At 42.1% G+C, this 24,286-nt stretch overlaps 1 protein-coding gene across 5 annotated transcripts in view; it reads right to left on the bottom strand.

Annotated features, from left to right (window-relative positions):
* The window catches only part of CALCOCO1 (calcium binding and coiled-coil domain 1), a 40,385-nt gene extending 16,114 nt beyond the window's left edge, over positions 1-24,271 (bottom strand). For 2 of the 5 annotated variants that reach the window (XM_089481242.1, XM_089481235.1), the window contains exons 1-9: positions 15,307-15,548; positions 11,308-11,464; positions 9,043-9,148; positions 7,980-8,179; positions 4,987-5,145; positions 3,222-3,370; positions 2,837-2,927; positions 2,546-2,701; positions 842-1,096 (exon numbers count right to left, since the gene is read on the bottom strand). In XM_089481242.1, coding sequence (XP_089337368.1) covers positions 842-1,096; positions 2,546-2,701; positions 2,837-2,927; positions 3,222-3,370; positions 4,987-5,145; positions 7,980-8,179; positions 9,043-9,148; positions 11,308-11,464; positions 15,307-15,362 — 1,329 coding nt within the window. In that variant the 5' untranslated portion in view covers positions 15,363-15,548. Of the gene's footprint in view, positions 1-841; positions 1,097-2,545; positions 2,702-2,836; positions 2,928-3,221; positions 3,371-4,986; positions 5,146-7,979; positions 8,180-9,042; positions 9,149-11,307; positions 11,465-15,306; positions 15,549-24,167 lie in introns of those variants that run through there. The other 3 variants (XM_089481228.1, XM_089481221.1, XM_089481213.1) reach the window with 3 other exon arrangements.
* Between the last annotated feature and the right edge of the window lie 15 nt (positions 24,272-24,286).

Raw genomic sequence — 24,286 nt, 5'->3', positions numbered from 1 at the left:
GTTGACCTTCAAAGGAGCTTTCTAAGGTACTCAGCCTCATTCTCCCAATAGCTTCTTAGATAACTATTTAAATTTTGGACTAAAACATGGAATGGATATGGATGCCACCAGAAACTCCAGAAAGGTCAGGTCAAACAAAAATGTGGAATAATGTTTAACTTTAAAGCACAACAGCAAATGTAGTGAATTCAAATCTGATATAAGATTTCTATAGGTAAACTTTGGAATGACAAAATTTTCCTTCCATCTATTTGTAAATATTTGTAAAGCTGAGTTAGTTAGCCCGTATCAGGTGAGTGGATGAAGGATGTGAGGAAATCTCTGTTCACATCTTTGTATTTGTCATGAAGGACTCAAAATATAACCCAGAATCTATACCTGGGAGAATATTTGGTAATTTAAAACACAGAGTGATGAGTTTCTAAATTTAAATCAATGCTACTTAAAAAAGAAAGAAAAGAAACACCACCCTCAAACATTCATTCTTATCATCAAAATCCAAATATTCTTGTGCAGACAAGAAGAGCTGACATCAATCATATAAATGGGAAATGGACTCTTTCGGCATGCAAAATCGATTTAATATCTCCCTCTTGCTTTAATTTCATCTCTGCAGAAAGAATCAATGATTGCTCCAATGTATGCACTGCACTTTACTGCACTATCACAATGAAAATGGAATAGAGCTTGAAAAAGTTACTTTTCTGGAGGGGGACTGGGTAATTCTAGGAACTGTGTTCCAAAAAAGCTAACTTTTCCAGGCTCTGAAACAGAGCAATAGAAGATACATGTGTGAATGTGCCAGAAGGCATGTTCTGTGCAGTGCCCATATGCCACAAACCTCCATGTTCTGCAGCAAGGTGGCCTTCTCTTTCCACCACTGGCCTTTTCCCTCCTTCCATTTGAGGGTCATGTCAGCCAATTTGATGTTGGTCTCAGCTGCCTCCAGGCGGCTCTTGTGCAGATCGGAGATGGTGCGATCCCGGATAGAGGCCACACTGGCCAGCTCTTCCCCTAAAAGTGCCACCTTCTGCTGGCTGGCAGCCAGGATGTCCTGTGTGGAGCGCAGTTGTTCACACAAGGACTCCATCTGAGCCTGGGGGGGGAGGGAGGGAGAGAAATAGAGGATGAGAGAGAGGAAGAGGCAGGAAAGGGATAAATGGGCACAAGAGATATTAGGGATTACTCCATTCCTGCATCTCCCCTTTTCCCCCCATTCCTCCCCAACACTTGGCCACCATTCCATAGTGAGTCTTCCTCATTTGGTTGTCCCCCTAAAGATTTTTTAAATCCTTCAGTTAATTCTGAGGTTACCCCAAGTGGGTAAATACCTTCCTTATGGAAGCACATTCACTATTTTACATAGCCTGGGACAGACAGTCTGGTCATTTGGTGATTTGGACTACCATCAGTCTCATCTACAATGACAAGTAAGGGATTATGGGGATCTGTAGTCTCAAGTGCATGGAAAGATTGTTCAAATCCAGGTCAATGCAATTCCTACAATTTTAAAATTATCTTTATTGACGCAGGTGTGTGTATAGTGTCAGGGAGGATTTTAAATGGGGTGTGTGCTCTAGTTAAGTTTTCTTTTGTATGTTTTATATAATTTTGTACTGTTTTTGGATAGATTATTTTAATGGTTTTAAAAATTTTATTGTAAAGTTTTAAAATAATTTTATCTGTAAGCCTCCTTGGATCCCTTTCTGGGATAGAAATGAATGAATGAATAAAATCTTGGATACTGAACACTACTCAGTCTGATGGAGAACCTGTGGCCTTCCAGATGCTATTGGACTCCAACTCCCATCAGCCCTAGACACCATGGCCAGTGGGGATGCATGCAGGGGGTTACAGTGTGATGCAGTAGCTAATAAGTCCAATGTGATTTTAGGCTGCATCAATAGAAGTATAGTGTCTAGCTCAAGGGAAGTAATATTCTATTCTGCTCTGGTCAGGCACCACCTGGAATATTGTGTTCAGTTCTGGGCACCACAATTTAAAAAGGATGTTGTGTCCAAAGGAGGGTGACTAAAATGATGAAGGGTCTGGAAACCATGTCCTATGAGGAATGATTTAGGGAGCTGGGGATGTTTAGCCTGGAGAAGAGAAAGTTAAGAGGTGATATGATAGCCCTGTTTAAATACTTGAAGGGATGTCATATTGAGGAGGGAGCTAACTTGTTTTCTGCTGCTCCAGAGACTAGGACTCAGAGCAATGGATGCAAGCTACAGGAAAAGAGATTCCACCCCAACATTAGGAGGAACTTCTTGACAGTAAGGGCTGTTCGACAGTGGAACAAACTCCCTTGGAGTGTAGTGGAGTTTCCTTCATTAGAGGTCTTTAAACAGAGGCTGGATAGCCACCTGTCGGGGATGCTTTGATTGAGATTTTCTGCATGACAGGGGGTTGGACTGGATGGCCCTTGTGGTCTCTTCCAACTCTATGATTCTATGATTCTATACAGTCAGAACAGCCCACTTATCTGAAGGTCCAAAGTGCCCCCTCTCTCACAGTCTTAGGATGGTGCCCACGGTGCACTTACAGTGCGTCGATTTGCAGTGGCCAGTTTCTGCTGCAACTTGTTGATGTCCTCTTGCAGCAGCAGAGTCTGAGAGACCCTCTCGCCATGAAGGGTCTTGGCCTCCTGCAGATCAGAGGCCAGGCTGCGGCTCTCCTTCTCTGAGGCCTGCAGCTTCACCTGAGAAGAGAAAAGGAGGCAGTCGAAGCATGTGGGGCCACTATCTCTCCACCAATCCCTCTCCCACAACCTGCTTGGATTTCTTGCTCCCATTTTGCTTCCTTCTACAAGCACCCTTCCCTTTTCCTTGCTCACCTGGTATTGCTCTTTCTCAGCATTCTCCTCTTTGAGTTGATTATGAATCTGCTCCTGTTCTCGCAGCAGAGACTTGACTGTATCCTTCACTCTAGAGACAAAAGAGGAGAAATGGTATGTATATGTATGACAGACAGAGAGAGAAGCAGCCCTTGGGATACAGCAATGCATTTGCTTTCCAGCTCAGAGATCCCAGAGGAAATTGGCTTGGAGGGCTTGGCTTCAGCTTTCTTGACTTCCCCAGCAGAAGACAACACCACTGGGCAGTGCTCACTTAAGCCCATGGCTAAAATGATGATTTGGACCCAAGAGCTTAGAAACATTAACCCAAACCCAGCATAGCCTCATTATACTCTTCTGGGGCTCTCCCAGTCACACTTTTCACCTGTCCAACTCTGTCTCTCGTTGTAGCATCTTCTCACCCATGGCCTGGATATCACCCTCCAGTTCCCGGATTCGGGACAAGTGATCAGCTTCTTGAAGGCTTAGTGTTTCTTTTTCTTTGGACACTTCTGCATAAGAATCTGATAGTTCCTGTTCGGAAAAAAGTGAGGTGAGGCAGATCAGTGAACAGTATCCACACACTTCCTGCTTGTTATATTGCTGACAACATAGGCAAGGCTTCCAGCTTTAACTGGGGATGCTGAACTTTAATGTGGAAGATGTCTCATTTTGCCCTCATGTAGCTTTTTACAGTGGGCCCTCTATCCACTGGGGTTTGGTTACAGGACCCTTTGTGGACACCAAAATCCATAGATGCTCAAGTCCCATTAAATTCAGCAGCGTAGTGAAATGATATCCCCTATATAAAATGGCAAGATCAAGGTTTGCTTTTTGGAGAATATATATATATATATATATATATTCATTCAAGTCATTGCTGGCTGAATCTTTGTACTCTTTGGAGTCAAAATAGTTAAATGACTATCACTTGCCCTCACTCTCCATTGTTTTCCCTTCCGTGATGTCATTATACAGCCAATGATGATTGGCTAGGAAAACTTCCTGTGCACTGTGGAACTCTGACTTGAGTGGGATCAACCTTGTGACTAAATCAAAAGGTAAGGGAAAAGAAGTGCTAGACTGCAGAACAAAATGGTGAAGGGAGAATGAGGATGGCTGTGAGGTGGGAGATGATTTACAAAGACAAAATGCCTCTGGAAATATATTATTATAACTATTTCCAATCTGGGGAGGAATTTTTTGAGGCCAGCTTCCTTGACCACCAATGGTACTAAGGGAGAGAAGGCACCTAGTTTTACAGAGCTCTTCCAGGATAGGCTTAGCTAGTGCCACATTTTTCCAAGCAAAAATACTTGTTTCGTTCCCTCACGCTTTATAAGGCCTGTTACGGGGATTAGTTTAATATTATTTTTGTACTTCCTTTATAATTTTGCTGCATTTAGTTCATTTTTTGTATGAACTAACATCCATTGAAGGATGTTTTTAAAGCTTTATTATATACTTTATTATAATCTATCTTGACATTGAGCTTGAAGAGTGGCATACACATTATAATGAGTAAACACATAATTTTTTAATTCAAATTAATGAGCACATCTGTGTGGAAAAGGGCTCAGGTAGGGCTCAAATCTTGGGGGTTTACGTCTTTCTATAAAGGGACAACTGGAATTCTGATTGTAAGATCCTTCTTCACTTTTTGGAGATTACATAACCTTCCAAGCCAGGAAGGCCAAACCAAGCCATTTTGTTCTGTGAGGCAAAAACCAAGATGGCTCTGATTTGTTGTTGATGTGTGCCTTCAAGTTGTTTCAAATTTATAGTAAACCTAAAGTGAACTTATCATGGGGTTTTCCTGGCACGATTGGCTCAGAGGAGGTTTGCCATTGCCTTCACTTGAGGCTGAGAACATGTGACTTGCCTAAGGTCATCCAGTGGGATTGCAATAGCACAAAATCTTTTGCTCCAGCATATTCCTACTATCTACCAGCATCTGCTGCTTGAGTCAACTGCTTCCTGATTTAAGCCCTTTCTGGTGAAGGCACCCATTCTGAAATGAGAAGTCCTTTCCCATATACCCCCTGATCAGATACGAGCACAATTCCCTGCCTCTAAGCTTTCAAAGAAACAGGTGATGGAGCAACTGAGAACTTCCAGACACCCTCCACCCACCCTCCTTTCTTTCTTGCCTTGTACTGTGCAGCCAGCTTGGTGTGCTCATCACGCAGGGAGCCAAGAGCTGCTTCCAGCTCAGCCACACGGCTTTGCAGTTCTTGAACCTCATCTTTCAGGCGACACGATTCCTGCAAAAGGGCTCCTTGCTCCTGACGGCTCTCCTCCAGCTGAGTCTGTTAAGGAAAGGAACAGAGAGATGATGAAAACTAAAAAAACTGCTTTGATTCAGGCACCAGGTATCACATCCACCAGAGAGGCACAGGCGTTCCTCACCATTAACTTTTTTGGTTGTATTTTAGACTCATGAATATTACGTTGTATACTGCTATAGACTTTTGCCTATACAAATCTATATACTGCTGAACATTAATAAAATAACCTAAATCCAATTGCTAGTCCCATCTAGAGCAGACCCATTGATTCACCTCTTGATGGGTAAGTCAACACATCTGTAAATTCAATGGTTTTATTCTAGTTGGGAATAGCAACTAGGTTTAGACCAATATGATGACTTTTGTCATCTCGTTTCAGCAGCTTGGATATTGGTTTTGATTCTATTATTATGAAATTCACATTGCATGGTTTTTGTAGTCTTTTTCTGCTCAGCAGTATATCAATTTATACAAGCAAATAAATCAGTGCAGTGAAATATTGCTGCCCTTGAATTTCTGAGCTGATTCAGAATAAACAGCATGTCATACAGTCCCTTTCTCCTTTAACACTTCATGGATCATGTATTTGAGTACTTTCCACATTTTATGAAAAAGAATAACAACCTTGTACATGAGAAATTAGCACTTTGGAGAGAGAAGGCTGAGCTCAGTCCTCTCCCAGACATATTAGTTTTATGAATTTAGGAAGACCCTTCCCACAGAGTAAATTGCCAGTAGTGAAGTATGATATGAGCCGAAGCCTAGAAACATCTAAATAGCGGCATGTTTCCCCAGCAAGTTATGGCTTTAGGACATTCTGGATAATGAGGTAATTTTTCTCAATTTCAGAAGTCTTTCAAGTAAATTTCTGTACTGATGTTGGTGCTTAAAGAGGTGAGTGCTGCAGAAGAGACACCCTGCACTGTTAACTCAGCTATGACAGAAAGCCAGTCTTCTAATATTTTGAAAAGGTCTGTCTAATCCAGTGGCTTCCTGACTGCCCACCTATCACAGGGGCCAATGTGAAGGCCTTGTTCCCTTATGGACTCAAAGGAGGGGACTGATGTCTGAGTATCTATATCAGGACTGGGGAACTTGGGGTTCATTAAGATGTTCATGAGATACAATTCCCATCATCCCCAACCTTTGGCCATATTGCCTGGGGCTGCTGGGCTTGGGAGTCCAATAGCATCTAGAGAACCTTGAAAGAATAATCTTGTATAGTTTACGAATACAGAACCAAGTCTGCTGCCACACTGTAGAATTAATGCAGTTTGACACTGCCTGAGCTGTCATGTCTCCATTCTACAGAATCTTTGGATTTGTAGTTTGTTGTGGCATCAGAGATTTCTATGAGAGAAGACTAAATAGCTCACAAAATTACAAATGCCAGAATTTCATAGCATTGAGCCATGGCAGTTAAAGTGTCAAACTGCATTAATTCTGCAATGTAAATACAGCCTAATGTCAGGTCACGAGACATCTAGTTCAAGTCTAGAATTCTGGCCCTTCTGTTTCTGCATATCTCTCTGAGAAAGAAGGAAGACGTTGTTTTAACAGGAGGACACTAACAGATTAGTTTCCCTGCTAAACAGAAATATACTCCAGGTGAGGCTCCACTCACCTTGTTGTTATTTAATCTTCCTTTACCCCAGAGAGTGCTAGGTCAGATACTTATTACCAACATTTTTGGACTTTTAATCCAGACAAGGGAGTGATGGGAGAAATAGCAGAGATTATTAAAATGGGAATGATGGGGTGGAAAATTCTTACTATTCTTTGTTTTGTTTGCATATATAGCCTATCTTTCCTCCTAGGAACCAAAGGAATAATGAGTTTCCCCTGATTTTATCTTTACAACAACCCCATGAAATCAGTAAGATTAACTGACAGCAATTAGTCCTCAGCTATCCAGAGAATGTGACATGAACTTTGTAATGCCAGGATTACTGTGCTAGGACTTGAAGATAAGCAGGGACGATTTTGTCAAATGCCAACATCCCTCTTGGGCTTCCTTCACCCTTGTATGCTTAGCTACAACCAGTACAATAGCTGATTTTTCTCCACTAACAATATATCATTATGAGCTATCCCTGTTTAATGAGCAACAAAGAATCCCCTCCCACCCCTCTTAGCCCCTGATAGCGATGAAAACTGCTAGAACTGGTTTGCTGATATGGATCAACATGACTTGCCTCCAATTCTGGACTCTCTCCATGGCTTTGGAAATTTGTCATGTTGAAAACCTACATTTCAAAATTTATCACTGCATCACTGTTCATGGATCAGTGGAGATGTGAGCCGACATTCCCCTATGTTCAGTCCAAAATTAACAAAGCAGTGAAGCACAGGGCATGAGAACTGATGCTTAAGAATGGGAATGATAATAATAATGGGAAACCAAGAAAGAAGTGTCATAGTTACTAGAGGATAGACAAAGTTTTAAGCTAAGGATTGGTAGTCTGGGTCCTTTCAAAGGTTCTTGGACTCTACATTTCATTAGCTCCAAGTAGCATGGAATATGGTCAGATATTATTGGAGTTGCAGCCTAGCAACATCTGGAGGACCACGGGTTCTTCACTTTTAAAAAGCTCTTTCTAGCTTGCATTGTCCAGTACACATCCTATTTTTACAATGAAATACTGCCACACTGAACACCCAAAAAAGGACAATACAGGAGGAAGGGCTGGTGGCTTACAATGGGATATGTGAGCCCCAGGATACTGATTTGAAACAGAGCTTGGAAGAGTTGCTTTTTTTTTGAAACAGCTCTTAGAATCCCTCAAATGGAGATGGAAGCTGGGGAATTCTTAGAACTGGAACAAAGTTACATTTCCAGGCTTGACGTATATTACCTCCAGCAGAGTGGCCTTGGGAACCACCAACAGCATATCAGTGCCCCCACCGTCATCGCTAGCCTCCTCCAGGGTGACCAGCTCATCCATGGGCCGTGGTTCATTGAACTGGAAAGAGGAGCTTTGACCACGTACTTCCCCACGGCGGTCCACATAGCGGAACTGGTAGTGCTGGGGGCCTGGCTTAGGCAGGTAACTTGCTGCAAAGTGGACAGAGCGACATGCTTTATTATTTTTCTGATTTCTGTATAAATCAAAAGTGTCTGTCAAAGTTTTTTAAAAATACAGTTCTTGATTTCAGTTGTCCTTTCTTTTATATATAAAAGAAGACAAAGATGACTGAAATGGGGGGGAGATAACTTTTAATAAATAATAGATTAGATGGCTCAGCCTCAGAGTCTGGCACAAACCCTATGATAGGTTCATTTCAGGGTTGCCATAAGTCAAAAATGACTTGGAGGCATACAACAACAACAACAACAACAACAACAAAAATACCCTAAAGGTATCAGATCCTTTTGGTCTTGTGAGCAGAGCAGGATCAGTCCTGTTTAGTATTTGCATGGGACACCACCAACGAATACCAGGTCCTGTAGGCTATATTTTGAGGACGGAACTGGAAAAACTTCCTTGCATATTCCTTGACTAAGAAAACCCTATCAAATTCATGAGGTCACCATAAGTTGACAGGTGACTTGAAGCTACATACACAGATTTAAAATAATTAATAAACTACTAAATAAAAACTTGTGCTCTCTCAATGACTGGAATAAACACAAATATCCCATGACATCACCACAGCTCAGGCCAGTGGCTTTGTGATGAACCATCTGCAGAAATGGTAAAAGCCAGATTTTGCTTATTGCTAGCACTGTATAAGATATACACATGCACTTCTGTTGACGTATAGAAGCTGAAGGGTAGGCCAGACATTTTGCTCTAACCAACTGCAGCAAATCCAAGTATATCCCTCAATCATTTCTTCACCTTTTTCGAAGTATATGTCTACTAGCCCCTGCCCCACAATCAGGCTGCTGTAATCTATCTGAGTTAACACACCCACCTTGGAATTGGACACTACAGTGAAGAAGGGCCCCTGCTGACATTCCACCATCTGGCACTGTGCACCACACAAAGGTATAATAGTCACGCACAGAAGAGGCTTCTGCCTAAAAAAGGGCAAGATTAAAAGAGATTAGAGTATCCCACATCTCTATAGCTCCCCTTTTGCATGTTGCTTAGGTCATCTCACTATCTTATGGAACATGGTACATTAATGCTAGGAAGAGAAGAGACCTATATTTGCCTTAGCTCCTCTTTGCCCTCCCTTTTTCAAGTATGGAAGGAAACAGAACAGGACAGGAGACAAACTTATAACAAGAAACACAAGCCTACTGCTCTTTTTTGTAATTTCAAGTTTGGGGTTTCCCAGGGTGCCCCAACTAATTCTAATTTAGGCCTAGTCTATATATACAAAATTATAAGGCAATGACATAGACCAGGGGTAGGCAACCTTTTTGAGCTGGGGGCCGGGTTGCTGTCCCTCAGACAACTGGGGGGCCGAAGCCAAAAAATAAATAATTAAATAATTTTTTTAAAAAATTAAATATATAAATAGACCAGGACAAATGTTAGGACAAAATTTTCAAATGGAAGACACTTTTTTTTTTAAAAAAAATGGAAGACGCGTGAAAAAATTTGCTGATTTTTTAAAAAATGTTAATAAAAATGCATGTTTCTGAGGCTTCTATAGACAATTGCCCCCCAAAGGCTCCGGTGGCAATCGGCGGCAGGACCGGGCTGGGGCCAGTCCCAAGGCCTTGCCGGGCTGCATCCGGCCCGTGGGCCGCAGGTTGCCCACCCCTGACATAGACAGTACCCTTTTAGACTATACAGTGGCAATGTCAATCTTCCAAGAGTCCCTGCAGTAGAAAAATAAAACATTAAGGAAGAAAGCTCTACTCAGTGCCCTGGTATGCTGATTTTCTACTTGCAGCAAGTTTTTTAATATTCTGGGAGGATGGCACAATGAGACCTCTCCACCTGCAGTCTGAAGTAAATCCTACTACAACAGTAATACTGTGCTCAGTTCTAGTTGGCATATTTAAAAGACAATAACAAACTTGAACATATCTACAGGAATGGTGCGGAGTTAGAAAATCAAGTCCTATGAGGAACGGTTGGAAGAGCTGTCTATGTTAAACTTGTAGAAAAGAAAACTGTAACTCCTTTTAGTCTTCAGATACTTGAAGGGCTGTCATGCAGAAACAAAGCAGACTTGTTCTCTGTTGTTCCAGAGGGAAGGACTAGAACCAGTGGAGTGAAAATTATAGAGAAGTCATATTGAGCTAAATACTAGAAAAAACTATGTAATTATAAGAACAGGTTTGACCACAGTACTTTAGGAACTGGTCGGCTCTCCTTCACTGCAGGTATTTAAGCATGATTGATTGTGTATATGTGTAGTGGTACAGAAAAGGATTTCACAGACAGGCTGTATGTCATGATTGCAAGGTGCAGGCGGGTTAATACCCCCAAAGATTTTGTCTTAATTACTCTACTGTTTCATTCTGCTATACTTGAATAGCAGGCCTTTATCACTAACTAATCAGGTTACATTTCACACTAATCCCAGGACTAACTAAAGTTTTGAAAATTTACTTTTTGGACTGTAAGTCTCAGAATCCCCCAGTCATGCATAGTATTTTCCAAGCTCGGGGCTCAAAGGCAAAACAAATGTTTCATGCCATCCAGGCAAGTTACACTTTATCAGATTCATAGGATGGTAATGGCAAACCTTGAATAAATCTTGCCAAGAAAACCCTATGATTGGGTTATCATAGGCCAGAGTTGACTTGAAGGTGCATAGTCAACAAGAGCTTAAAAAAGATCACTCCTCCCACCTGCAACTGAAGTTGTATGCTCCACTGTCCCCATCTCAAGAATCTCCCATCATACTGCAGAGGTGGGGATACTTTGGGTCTTTCAGTCTTTTGGCTTACAACTTCCAACTGCCTCACGTAGCATGGCTAACGCCAAGGGCTTATTGGAGCTATAGTCTAAAATATCTACAAGGACTGAAGGTTCCTCACTCATTCTATTGAACATGTAGACCTGATCAACAGTATCAGAGATAAAATCAGCACCCTTTCTGAACTAAGTACTGTCAGCACTCCAAGACATAAAAATAGTATTTGAAAAAAAAAAAACCTGTGAAGTTTTAAAAAACAACAACAGCATGAAACTATATTTAAAAAACTCCAGAAATCCTGTACTCCAATGTTCCTAGAAACCCTCCACAACGGCTACTTCTCCTCAATCGCAGTACCTTAAAGATCCCAATCCAATCTCTGGCTGATGGCTTCATGCCTGGCGGGAGGTTGTAGTGACACTCCACCTTGGTGTGGGGTATATAACTGGGAGCCACATTCAGGAAAGTCACCCCCGGATTGGCCTGCACCTCTTCCATTTCCGTAGCTGGGTGGCTGTAACACAAATGAGGGTAGTTAGCAGAGCAAAGAAGTATTCAAGTGATAACAGTCTGGAAGCTGGACCTAGCATGGTGCTTGCCAGAACAAATGCCAACAAAACCATCATAAATAGGGACCCTCTTTCAATCCAAGTGCCAAAATCAGTTTCAGAAAAATAGCAGCCAAGGAAAAAAGGTGGGACCAAAAATACTAGCAAATCTTAGCTCGAAGGTAGAAAGCATATGGCTCTCCAGAAATTAGGCTGCAACTCTGAGTATTCATTCCTCTCCACAGGCTATGTTGGCTAGAGCTGCTGGGACTTGCAGTCCAGCAGTATTGGAATGTCATACTTCCCACCCCAACTTTAGCTTACAGCACTTAATGCCAATATCTAAGCCTTGGGAGAGACAGTCTATTGGAAGGAGTGACAGCCTTAAAATTGAAAATTGTGTCCCCTGGATGCTTCTGGGGTCATTTAGGGATAAATCCCCCACAAAGGTGCTAGGTCTCAAAGGTGAGAGGTCCTGGAGGCTACACAAGGGGCTGTATGTGAACCACTGATTACACAGTTCCATCTGTGGAACTAAGGCTGCTGCCACACTGCAGAATTAACACAGTTGACACCACTTTAACCACCATGGCTCCATCTATGGAATCCTGGAATTAGTAGTTTGTTGTGGCAACAGAGCTCTCTGATGGTAGGCCAAATATCTCACAATACTACAGATCTCATAATTCCATAGCATTGAGCCATGGCAGTTAAAGCAGTGTCAAACTGCATTAGTTCTGTAGTGCAGATGCAGCCTCAGCGAAAGGAAAAGCATTTGAACTTGAACTTTATAGAACGGGTGAGTGCGGGAGAATCATACAAAAGCTGGGAAACTGAAATATGGTGTCATTAAGGGAGGGAGGTGGCCATCTGAGGAAGCCCAGAAGCTCAAGATTAGAGCTCAAGAGCGCCAGATTTGGTTCCAGAATTAACAGTTGTTTGGATCTGTAGAAAGACAAACTAGTTTTCTCTTGGTGGGGCAACACTTCTCAGATTATTGGCCTGAGATGTGAGCAAGACTCACTGTCCTTTGGAAGACTATGTTCAGCCAAGGAGCCACAGCCAAGTGAATAAGGTTTATATGTGCAAGGTCCCAGGGTCTTTTCAGGGTAGGGTGAGTGAGGGGTTTATATTGTCTGCATCTAGCTATATATCTGACCATCCTGAGTCTTGACTGAAACTTGCTCAAAAGCACTACCACTGGAATTCTGGGGATGCACAGTTCTTCACTCTAGTTTGGTTTTCTACATTTTAGAGGTGCCAAATGAGGAATTAGAGTCAGCACAGGGCTTGTCTACAATACGTATAAACCCCTAATTCGCCTTGAGCTGGCTGTGTGCTGTTTACACTACTCAGGCCCCAAACTCTAAATCAGGTCCAGGCTGTTTACACAACACCTGGATCCAATTTGGGGTTTGCATGCCTTGTCCCCATTAAAAAGACTTACCTTTTGCTCTGGGCCTTCCAGAAAACCTGGAGCAAAATGTGGCAACAATGGCTGGCAGCCTTCCCATGCAGCCCCTGCTGAATTGGACGAGGATGCTTGCAGGTACCACATGGGAAGGCAATTATCAATAGTTTGCTAAAAATCCACAGCAGGTAAGGGGGTGAGTTTGGGTGGAATTCAGAGCCAGAATACTCTGGGGGCAGCTGAGATTATTCTGACAAATGTAGATGAACCCATAGCATAATCTTTTGAGTATTGTTCTCCACCAGCCGGCACCACAGGAAGAACACTACCATCCTCACGTCACTGTTGGCAAATCTGTGCTTAAGTCTGTCCAGCAGTTCACCTACCTGGGAAGCATTATCTCCTCAGACGCCAAGATCGATAAAGAGATTGATCACAGACTAGCAAAGGCACACAGTGCATTCGGAAGGCTTCATAAAAGAGTCTGGAGTAACAAACACTTGAGGCGAAGCACCAAAATCAGTGTGTATAGAGCCATTGTACTGTCTATTCACTGTGAAGGGTCTGAAACATGGGTCACCTATCGCCAACACCTACGACTCCTCAAACGCTTTCATCAGCGCTGTTTACGCACAATTCTAAACATACACTGGACTGACTATGTGACAAATGTTGCTGTCCTTGAGCAAGCAGGGATCACTAGCCATGCTATTGAGGACACAGCTGCGCTGGGCAGGACACATTTCTAGGATGAAGGACCATCACCTCCCTAAAATAGTATTCTACAGTGAACTTGCCCCCAAAGAAGAGATACAAGGACTCCCTGAAACAACATCTCAGGCTTGGCCACATTGATCACCAACAATGGCCCACCCTGGCCTTGCATCAAGAGGCATGGAGATGCACTATCTACGATGCTGCAGCCTTTTTCGAAAACTCACGCCGAACGAATCTTGAAGAGAAACGACAACGCAGAAAGAACCACAACCTGGAAACATCACCCAAGGAGACTTTCTGCTGTGTTTTCTGCAACCAGACTTGTTTATCTTGGATTGACCTTTTTAGTCATCAACGCTCTTGTAGAAAGCACGGGATGAGTCCTTCCTGAATCTTTGTTCGCAAATTAAAGCCAGAGAGAGAGAGATTGGACTAGGATTCTATTAGACCAGAGTGTGACTCCCTGTTCAGACATGGAAACCAGCAGGTGACTTTGGGCAAGTCAAACTCTCTCTCATGTTCCGAGGAAGACGATGATGACCCCCGTCTGAAGAAATCTCTCCTCCCCCCCCCCCCCCGCTCCGTGATAGGTCTCATTTAGGGTAGCCATAAGTGAGAAACAGCCTGGAGGCACACAACACATTCAATCAGTATTGGGGCCTGACTCATTAAGACTATAAAAATTTTGTTTGTTCATGGAGGCAGTTAGCTCTGATGGAGGCAGTTAGTAGGACAATCCATCTGCTCCAGGTTTTTGCCTGAACTTTAAAATGAGCTATCAAGGGGAGTTAACCAACTTTAGGGACTGGGTTCAGACCATGGATAGCTCCCTAAGTGGATTCTTTCCTCCACCGACATTTGATCCACCTGATTCTACAATCCATACCCATCACTCTAAAATAAACAGTCAGCTTTTGGGATGCGTGCACAAAACTAGCAAATGTTCAGGTGGACTGTTTCAGCCAGGAACTGAGACAGGAATAAGCAGTGGGCCATGATGGCACATGCGCAAAGGGACACAGCTGAAGGTCATGAAGAAAAGACACAGGACACAGATGTAGCACCCCACCCAATCTTCTGCAGATGCTATTTCCCCAGCCGTGAGAACCTGTTAATTATTAATTAGTATGATCATTTATTTATGCCACATCAACCACTTCGATGGCGCATTGTGGGGTGTGTATTGGAGAAACAAAACAGGGCTCTGTCCCAAGGCAGAGCTTGGAAATAATCTGTTGGAAATCATTTGTTTCATTTATATTAAGAAAAGGTTGGCTTAACAGGGCAGAACTCTATAACACAACAAGGTTTTATCTCTGCTCAAGAGGCTTCAAGCAGGCAACCTCCCCTTTACTGTTGAAGGTTTATTTTGCATGAGAATTTCTGTGCAAAATGTAAATCAGGAGTTAGGACTGAAAAGATATTCAAGGCATTTCTCTTCCAGTTACTGTTCTGTCAGGGTTGTTGGTTGTTCTTCTTTTTTTTTGAAGTTCATTACCATCTTTAGAAAAATAACTGTATGTTATCTTTCAGGTATTCCCACTGTATGGTTTTATTAAAGTGGTATTTTTCAAGGTATGTAAAACTTTCCACATCTGCTTATTACAGAACAAAATGCTGCCCTTAATGAATTCTTCTAAAAATTCTGGAGGGAAAGGATATGAGACATGCCCTACTCACCTTGTTTTATTTTTAAAATAATCTTTTGTGCAAGTGCAGCACAGTTGTGTACACATCTAGTCAGAAGTAAGTTTCACTGAGTTCAGTGAGGTTTACTTCCAGGTAAGTAGGTATAAGATTGCAATTTTTTGTTTCCAGTATGTCCATTTTTCCAGATCATGAAGCAGATATATCCCTTCCTTTGTACACCAAGCCAATCAAGTTTTTAAAAACAGGAGAAAGACAAAACTGGGATGAGGGGGAGGCCAAAGTGTATGAGAAGAATGAATTTAATGAGCTAGTTTTGTTACTCTGTTTTATCATAAAAAGGCATAAAGGTATCCAGTAGCACCTTTGAGACTAACAACTTTCATGGACTCTAATCCATTTCATCAAATGGATGGAGTGAAGCCTCTGTGGACAGTTACATACACAAGTGTATGAGTGTGTGTATGTATGTGAGAGAGAAAGAGAGAGAAATGGAAGGAGGGAGAAATTTAATGGAAATGCTACAAAGGTTGGTATAAAGAGTACATAAAAGGACAAAGTGGCAGACAGGTTTTGTGTACGAGTATATATAGGCAGGACAAAAATAGTAAGGAAGACATTGCCGAGCTCTGGGTCTGCTGCATTAATATCTGATCCTTTAAACTGTAGATGCCAGAGATTGAGTTTTGAACTTTTCTGTTGCAACTGCATGCAAGGTATGTGCTCTTCCATTAATCACTGAAAATCATGCTTTTTAATTCTAACAGAGAGGCAAAGGATGTGGTGATTCAGTAATGCAGGAAAATGTTCTTCATGTGATCATAATTTTAAAAAAATCTGATTAAGAATTCTTTCCCCTTAAACCAGCTGATCTTTACATTCACTTGCTTGTGCACTTCGATATTAATTTAGACCAGTGTTCTCCAAGTGGAATAAGAACATCCTTCTTATTCATCTTTTCCAATCCAAACAAACTACAGTCGGCTTTCCACATTTGCAGATTTGACTATTCACGGATTTTATTAGTATGTCCTTTCTAGGAATGTCTAGGTCTTCCAGCATGATTCTGCCAGAAGCTGAAGAGTCACACTGGAGGACCTAGAGATTCCTAGATAAAACACTTCTCTAGGCATTTGTAGTCTTCCAGTGCTATTCTATGGTCAACCTCTGGCAGATGTTGACCACAGAGTTGTCCCAGAGGACATAGAGATTCCTAGAGAGGTGTTCCTTGTGGTAAAAAAAAAAATGTTTTTCTACTTTCTTGCCAGTCTTGCACCCTTAACCCAGCAAACATGGAAGGCCCGCTGTATTCAGGGCACTTGAAGGGTAAGTGAACAGTTTCTATGTTGGTGGATGTAAAAAGAATAGAAGGGAAATTCAGAGCTGGTACAGACAGGTCAAAATAAAGCTGCTTTGGGTCACTTTGGAGGTATGCTGTTTAAATGCTGCATGCGTCCCAAGAGACCAGAAGCCATGCCAAAGCCACACTCCAGTCCTAAGGACTGGAAAGCAGCTTTGGAGCAACTTCTGGCCTCTTAAGATGCATGTGTCATTTAAACAGCATAACTCCAAAGTGACCCAAAGCAGCTTTATTTTGGCCTATGTGTTCAGGCCCTTAGATAATTAAACTGATGGATCTGGTTGTTAGAACCCAGTGCTGGGCAATTTCCAGATGTGTTGGACTACAATTCCCACCATCCTCAGCTATCTATTGTATTGTGATATTTGTAAACAAAGGCATCTGGGGAGCATTTTAAAAAGTAGACCAGTCCTTGATATTTCAAGAGATACAGGGAAGGGCACAATAAACTCTTACTTCCTTCTGTTCCAGAACAGATAGCAATACTGTCTGCAATGCAGTCTTGGGATATAGGAGAAAAGGAGGTCAGCTGCACCCAGACAGGTTTGCCATCTGACCAGTAGTAAAATGACACCATTATAATTACTTGCCACCATTTATTTCTCCAACACTTTTAGCCCACAGGGCAATTTACCATCCTTAGATCTTTCTCTTGAAGCAGCAGCATGAGGAGAGATTTGCTGTGGGAGATTACCCCTCCCCTTAAGGCCACAGAACATGTTTCATGGCTGAACAGGCAGAGATTTGCGTGAGGATCTCTCATATGCCTCTTCCACCACTTTAGCTTTATGGCAACTGACTCTAGTATCAAGTCTGCTCACGCTCTGTCTCTCACCCTGTATGCACTTAAAAATCAGGTCTCAGGGGATAAACTGGAGCCTCAGAGAATTGCTTTATTTCACCAGGTAGGACAGGCAGCACTGAAGGAGGAAAAGGTCTGATTTTATTACGTGAAGTGGCTTTAAGACATGGATACCCATCTCTACTGTATGGGAGCAAGGACTCACTGGCTCAATAAGAAGTTGTTTATGTGTATTTCATTGCACAACATCAACATGCAAAGAAGTTGGTAACATAAGCTTTCATAGACTTAAATCTACTTACTCAGATACACCGAGTGGAGTGCCTAGGAACAGACCTTTATACGCAGGCTGATGTGTGACTAACAATAGACATGCAAAATTTATGAGTATGGTGATAAGGTGACAAGTGCAGTTCTGATTATGGTCACTGGGGGCCAAAGGCAGGAGGAAAGATGTTGCCTAAAGTCAAGGTAAGTAGATAACCATATGATTGGAGGTGGAAGTTATTGAAATGTGGTGTGTGCAGGTTCAGAACCAGAAATGAGATGTGATGAACTTCCCAAGAGAGCCTTCATGAGGTTGGGTTGTTAAATAGTATTATAATGTGTGTGGTGTGCCAGGAAACCATTGTTTCTGTTCAACCCACTACTGATGGACTAGAATTTGTGGATATGTTCCAATTCTGTTGTTTCTTTTTCCAATCATCCTTTGTAGTGGGTTTTTTGTTGTTGTTCAAGAAGACCTGTTCTGAGGTTTGACATGGAATGCTCAAGAAGACTGAAGTGTTCTGCAACTGATTTTTGTGTATTCCCATTCCTAATGTCTGATGTTTGTTGATTTTCCTCTGGATAAAGAGACATTAGGAATGGCGATACACAAAAACCAGTTGCAGAACCCTCCAATCTTCCTAAACATTCCATCTTGGACCTTAGAACAGAAATCCTTGAACAACAACAAAAAACCACTACAAAGGAAGAAAAACAATAGAATTGGAATACAGTGAGCCTTTGGTACCAACAGGGATTTGGTTCCAGAACTCCTTATGGATACTCAAAAATGTTGATGCTCAAGTCAGTATTTAAAATTTAAAATTACCTTTGCTCAGGGCTTGCTGCCACCACTGCCCCCATCCTCTTGAAGCTTTATTCTGTTGTGGGCAGGTGGTTTCTGGATGGAAATTTTTGGAGCCTTTGGCATACTAGATACTAGATACAGTATTGGCCACGATCAACCTGGGATTGATTTTCAACAGCCTAGGGGGGAGGGAGTGGTGGTGGCAAGCCTAGTGCGCCAGGCACTTGCCACTTCTACCTCCCCTCCTTGGGATTGACTTCTATCAGCCATGGAGGGGAGAAACAATAGCAAGCTCCAAGCAACAGGCGTTGCATATTTTACAGAAGGAGTGAGGAAACCATAAGGCCCAAGATATTGCTGGACTCTTAATTTTAGTCATCATGCCCATCAGTAAAAGATGATGGGAGCTGTACCTGAACAACATCTGAAAAGCCATATGGTTTCCACTCCTGTTCTGCAGCTCAGCTGATGTTATCAATATTCCTACATTTGAAATGAGCCCAGGAGTACTTTTTTATGTGGTATTTTTGGGGGGAACTGTGAGGTTTCCAGCTGCAATCCTCTTATTTGTCACCAAAGTAAGGTTCTAGTCATGCACACTGGAATACAAACCCAGATACTTGCTTTCTTAATCCTAGGTTTTACAAAGTGGAGCAAAAGATTTGGAGCAAGTATTAACAAGTTTGGCCTTGAGACTTTGAAAGTAATTAGCAGGTCCTAATACAAAGAAATGGGTGTGCTACAACATTTGATTGTCCTGATGTGATGCCTATATTCAGGACAACAGGCTACTAATAGAGAAGAATATGGAGAAATAGATTTTTCCCAACTGGAAAGGTGGGGGGCAGGCAAGGCTGCATCATATTTATTCAACTTATATGCAGAAAATATCATATCCAAAGCAGGACTGGACTTGGAGAAGGGAGGCATGAAAATTGGAGAAAGGAACAATCTAAGATATGCAGATGGGACCATAATACAAGCAGAAAATAGCAAAGACTTGGAACAATTGCTGAACAAGGTGCTAAGGTACACTATAGAAAAATAAATAAATAATGACCATGGAAGATTTACATAACTTCAATGACAACAATGAAGAAATCGAAATAAAGATTTTCCGTGGCTTGGCTCCATCATTATTCAGAATGGGGATTGTAGAAAATCAGAAAAAGACTAGGACTGTAAGAGCAGCTATGAAAGAACTAGACATGATCTTAAAGTGGAAAGACATTTCATTGAATATTAGTTATGACTGTCCATGCCATTGTATTGCACACCACTACGGATGTGATAACTGGAAGGTAAAGGAAGCACATAGGAAGAAAACCAACTCATTTGAGACCAAATCAAGCCTGGAGGCTAGAGTGACTAGAAATGAGGCTGTTGTGTTTTAGACACATCATGAGAAGACATGACTCACTAGAAAAGGGAATAATGCATGGAAAGGCAGAAGGTAGCAGGAAAAGATGAAGATTGCATTGCAGGTGGCTAGACTTACGGCCATGAGTCTGCAAGACCTAAATAAGGCAGTTGAAGATAGCGGATCATGGAGGTGTCTCATCATCAAATCACTGTAAGTCTTGAAGGCAGTTAACACATACACAATAATACTGTGTCCTTGATAGTCTTTTTCCTCTTACCAACACAAGAGATCATTGAGAATAGCAATTATTAGGCCTAATGTGAAAATTTCTCACACGGCAGCCCACCATGACTAGTGCTTTTACTGATTTTTTTTAAACAAGAAAAATATTTCTCGTTCTCATGGTAAAAGAAGAGAACTGCTTTTTTTCTAAAGTGAAGTATTTGTGGTCCAAAACGCAGCATAAGACATTTCATTTCAGTAATACAGAGAGCTTTTTAGGTGTCAGACTTTAAATTTGCAGGACTGACTTTGGTTTGTATCATAACAAAATTTTGGAATATATTTACAGGGTGATTACTACTCACATATCATATCCATAGCAGGACTGGACCAATGAAGATGATGGTGGTGATGATGGTGCTACCTTTGCCATGATAGCTGTGCCTTATTTATTTGTCTGTATGTCACCTTCAGCTAATGTAGTGTACTGGTTTGAGTGATGGACTGGGACTCTGGAGACCATAGTTTGAATCCCAGCTCAGCCATGGGAAGGCACTGGGTGACCTTGGGCAAGTCACACTCTCAGCCTCTGAAGAAACTTGACAAGCAAACCCCATGATAGGTTCACTTTAGGGTTGCCATAAGTCAGAAATGTCTTGAAGAGACACACGAACAAACAAAATCCATGCACCTGTTGCTTTAAAAACAGAGTGGCCTCAAGGAACTTGTAAGAAGCAGAGGGGGGAAAACATTTGACTACCATTGGCCCTCTATATTTGCAACTTTGACTTTTGTGGCTTTGATTATTTGTGATTTTGATTAAAATGTTACCTCTAGGAATCTCTAAGTTCTCTAGTGCAACTTTGCCAGAGTTGTGCTGGAGAACCTAGAACTTCCTAGAGAAAATACTTCTCTGGGCATTTATAGGCCCTCCAGAATGATTCTGTGATTCATTTCTGGCAGATGTTGACCACAGAGTTGTGCTGGAGAGCCTGGAGACTCCTAGAGGTAAAAAGAATAGAGTTTTCTTTTTAATGTGTGGTTTTTCCACATTCATGGGGGCCCTTTACCCCTAACCCCAACAAATGTGAAGGGACCACTGCAATCTCAAAGGCTGCACTGCCACAGTAGAAAAAGTCGTTTGAAACTATTTTAAAAAGATAAAAGAGCGGAAGAGTTTGACACCACTTGAACTGCCATGGTTCAATGCTATGCAATTCCGAAAACTGTAGTTTGTTGTGGCACAAGAGCTCTCTGATAGAGATGGGCTAAATGTCTCTGAAAATTACAGCTCCCAGAATTCCGTAGTATTGATCCATGGCAGTTAAAACGGTGTCAGACTGGATAATTTCTGCAGGGTGGATGCAGCCCAGAAGTAACTTCTCTGGTTAAAGTAATTGCTAAAGAAAGATGGCTCAGTGCTATGCAATTCTGGGAAATGCAGTTTGTCCATACTCAGCAGGCATAACTGCAGAAGTCCACCTCACGCTTCACCTTTTCCTAAACTAAAAAAAATAAACCCCCGAATGCTGTAAACATACCTCACAGGGAAAGTCTGTTATGAAACTTTGAGGCCTGTACCAGACGCCTCCTAATTAGCACAACATGCCAAGGCAATGCGAGCTTTTCCTAAAATGCCCCGGGTGACCAAGCCATAAGGTAAACGAAACCCTGGCAGCATCAACAAGCCAGATTACATTCTGCTGAAGAGGGTAGGAAGTTGGGTGGGATTTCTTCCAAGTGGCACACCACTGGGAGCCCAAGGAAGAGCCCAGGCATGTCTTTGAGTTGGGGTGCAGTCAAAAAACAAAAACACAGGCGCAATTAGATCTCTCCATCGAAATCGACAGGAGCGTGGGAAGCATCCAGACAAAAACCTGAGCGCCTCTCCTCTTACGCAAGCCACTCATCACCCTGGTTTATAGGAGGGAATGGCCCGTGTTGCAATGTCGGTGAAAGGGGAAGGCTTTGAAATCCCCTCCTTGTTTTGGAAAATGGCTATCATTCTCCTATTGGGAAAAAAAGAGAAGAGAAATATCCTCCTGTCCAAGCTTAGGCCTTTACGCCAAACAAAGGAAACTGGTATTCGAGAAATGACGAGAAATGACAAACGTCATTATGCTCGCTCTCTCCTCTCTTTCTCAGATTATAAACACAACAAGTCAGCTCTCGCACAGGCCTCACATTTCTTATTTGCATTTATGCTTTTGTGTGTATGTCTCTCTCTGTGTGTGGATGAGTGGGTAGGCCTCAGCTGAGAAACAATAGCAGAGACATACATATTCAGGAGTAGCTGAGTTGGCTAAGCGGAGAGACAAGAAAGAGTGGAGTGAAAAATTGCAGGCACAAAAAGATGTGAAGAAGGGGCAGAAGAGAAGAGATTTGGGGTTGTGTTAGAACTGGCCAAGTCTGCAGGTCTCTCTATATATGTGTTTGTGTCTACAGACCAAAAGGGGAGACAGAAGAAAAAATAGGCAAAGGGATCTATTCTTGCATCACTTTTGACACTAGCCTCAAAGGCTCCATCCCGACTGCAGAAATAATCCAGTTTGAAACTATTTTAAACAGTTTACAAGAGTGAAAAAGTTTGATACCACTTGAACAGCCATGGCTCAACACTACGAAATTCTGGAAACTGTAGTTTGTTGTGGCACCAGAACTCTCTGACAGAGAAGGACTAAATGTCTCTAAAAATTACAACTCCCAGAATTCCATAGCACTGGTCCATGGCAGTTAAAGCAGTGTCAGACTGGATTACTTCTGCGAAGTGGATGCAACCTAGAAGTGACTTCCCTGGTTAAAGTATTGGCTAAAGAAAGATTTGGTGTTTTGCTGAAATGCGGAGCCATTTCAAAACCTACAGCCTTGAGTCCCTATATTGGGAGAAAGGCGGGATATAAGAAAATAATAATAATAATAGTAATAATAATAATAATTTAAGACCTTTTTTGCTGCACTTGTACCGCAGAAATAATCCAGTTTGACAACGCTTTAGCAGCCACGGTTCAATACTATACAATTCTGGGAACTGTAGTTTGTTGTGGCACCAGAATTCTGACAGAGAAAGCTAAATGTCTCACAAAACTAAAAATCCCAGGATTCCATAGTGTTGCGCCATGGCAGTTAAAGCAGTGTCAAACTGGATTATCTCAGTGGTGTGGATGCAGCAAAAAAGAAGAAGGAGGAGGAGGAGGAGGAGGAGGGTCTCAAACCCTTTCTTAGGTCCAAAACATGGTGCAGAAACAACCCAGTTTAAGACCGCTTTTACTGCCCTGGGTCAGTGGTAGGGAATTCTGGGAACTGTAGTTTTATGAGACATTGAGCCTTCTAAGTCAGAGAGTGCTCTGGTGCCACAATAAACTACAATTCCCAGGATTTGCTAGCACTGAGCCAGGGCAGTTAAAACGGTCTCAAACTGGATTATTTCTGCAGTGTATTTCTGACCTTAGCCTCAGAGGTGCTCCAAGATCCCTTTGTATATTGATTTCCCAGATTAACAGGGACAGGTCTTTGAATCCTACAACCAGAGAAGTAAAACAAAAAAAGTAGTTAGGAAGGACTAACTAAAGAACTATATTTAAATGCAGAAAAGGGGTTGCTCTCTTGCTTTGAGGCCCTGTTGCAAACCAGATTGAAGGCCTGCAAAGAAGGCACAGGTCTTAATCTTTGGAATATCTCTATTCATATGGAATTTCTGTATATATAAACACAGAGAATATCTCTCTCTCTCTCTCTCTCTCTCTCTCTCTATATATATATATATATATAATCTTCTAGCTTCTCATATATGTGTCTATAATTTTTATCTCCTCTTAACCCTATAAACACATTCCTCCCCATTTAAAGTGGGGTGGAAGTCAGTGCAAATGGCTGCCACCCCCTTTTTAAAATTTGCTCCAGCAAAAACTGCAGGTGATTTAATTCTCCTGAATTAAAGGGATGGGGGTTCATTCCCCCCCACCATAAAAACAAAACAAACCCCCCAAATCCTCTCCTCCTTCCATCCCCTTCCACTGAGAGCCAGGAAAACTCCAAAGTTTTCCCCTTCCCCAATACAGAAGACGTCTCTTACCCAGAGAGCAAACAGCTGTTCCACTAACCTTTCAGCAACAACAATAACAGCCTAGGAGCCAGCTGGAGCAGGAGGAGGAGATGGAGAGCATGCCAGGCCCAGAGGGATGCTGGGAAATG

The sequence above is a fragment of the Sceloporus occidentalis genome, unplaced genomic scaffold (assembly GCF_023333645.1).
Source record: "Sceloporus occidentalis isolate IW3139 unplaced genomic scaffold, rSceOcc1.0.p SCAF_1, whole genome shotgun sequence".
NCBI classification, from domain to species: domain Eukaryota; kingdom Metazoa; phylum Chordata; class Lepidosauria; order Squamata; family Phrynosomatidae; genus Sceloporus; species Sceloporus occidentalis.
The sequence above is the reverse complement of the archived record's forward strand: the minus strand, read 5'-3'. Positions and strand labels throughout refer to the sequence as shown.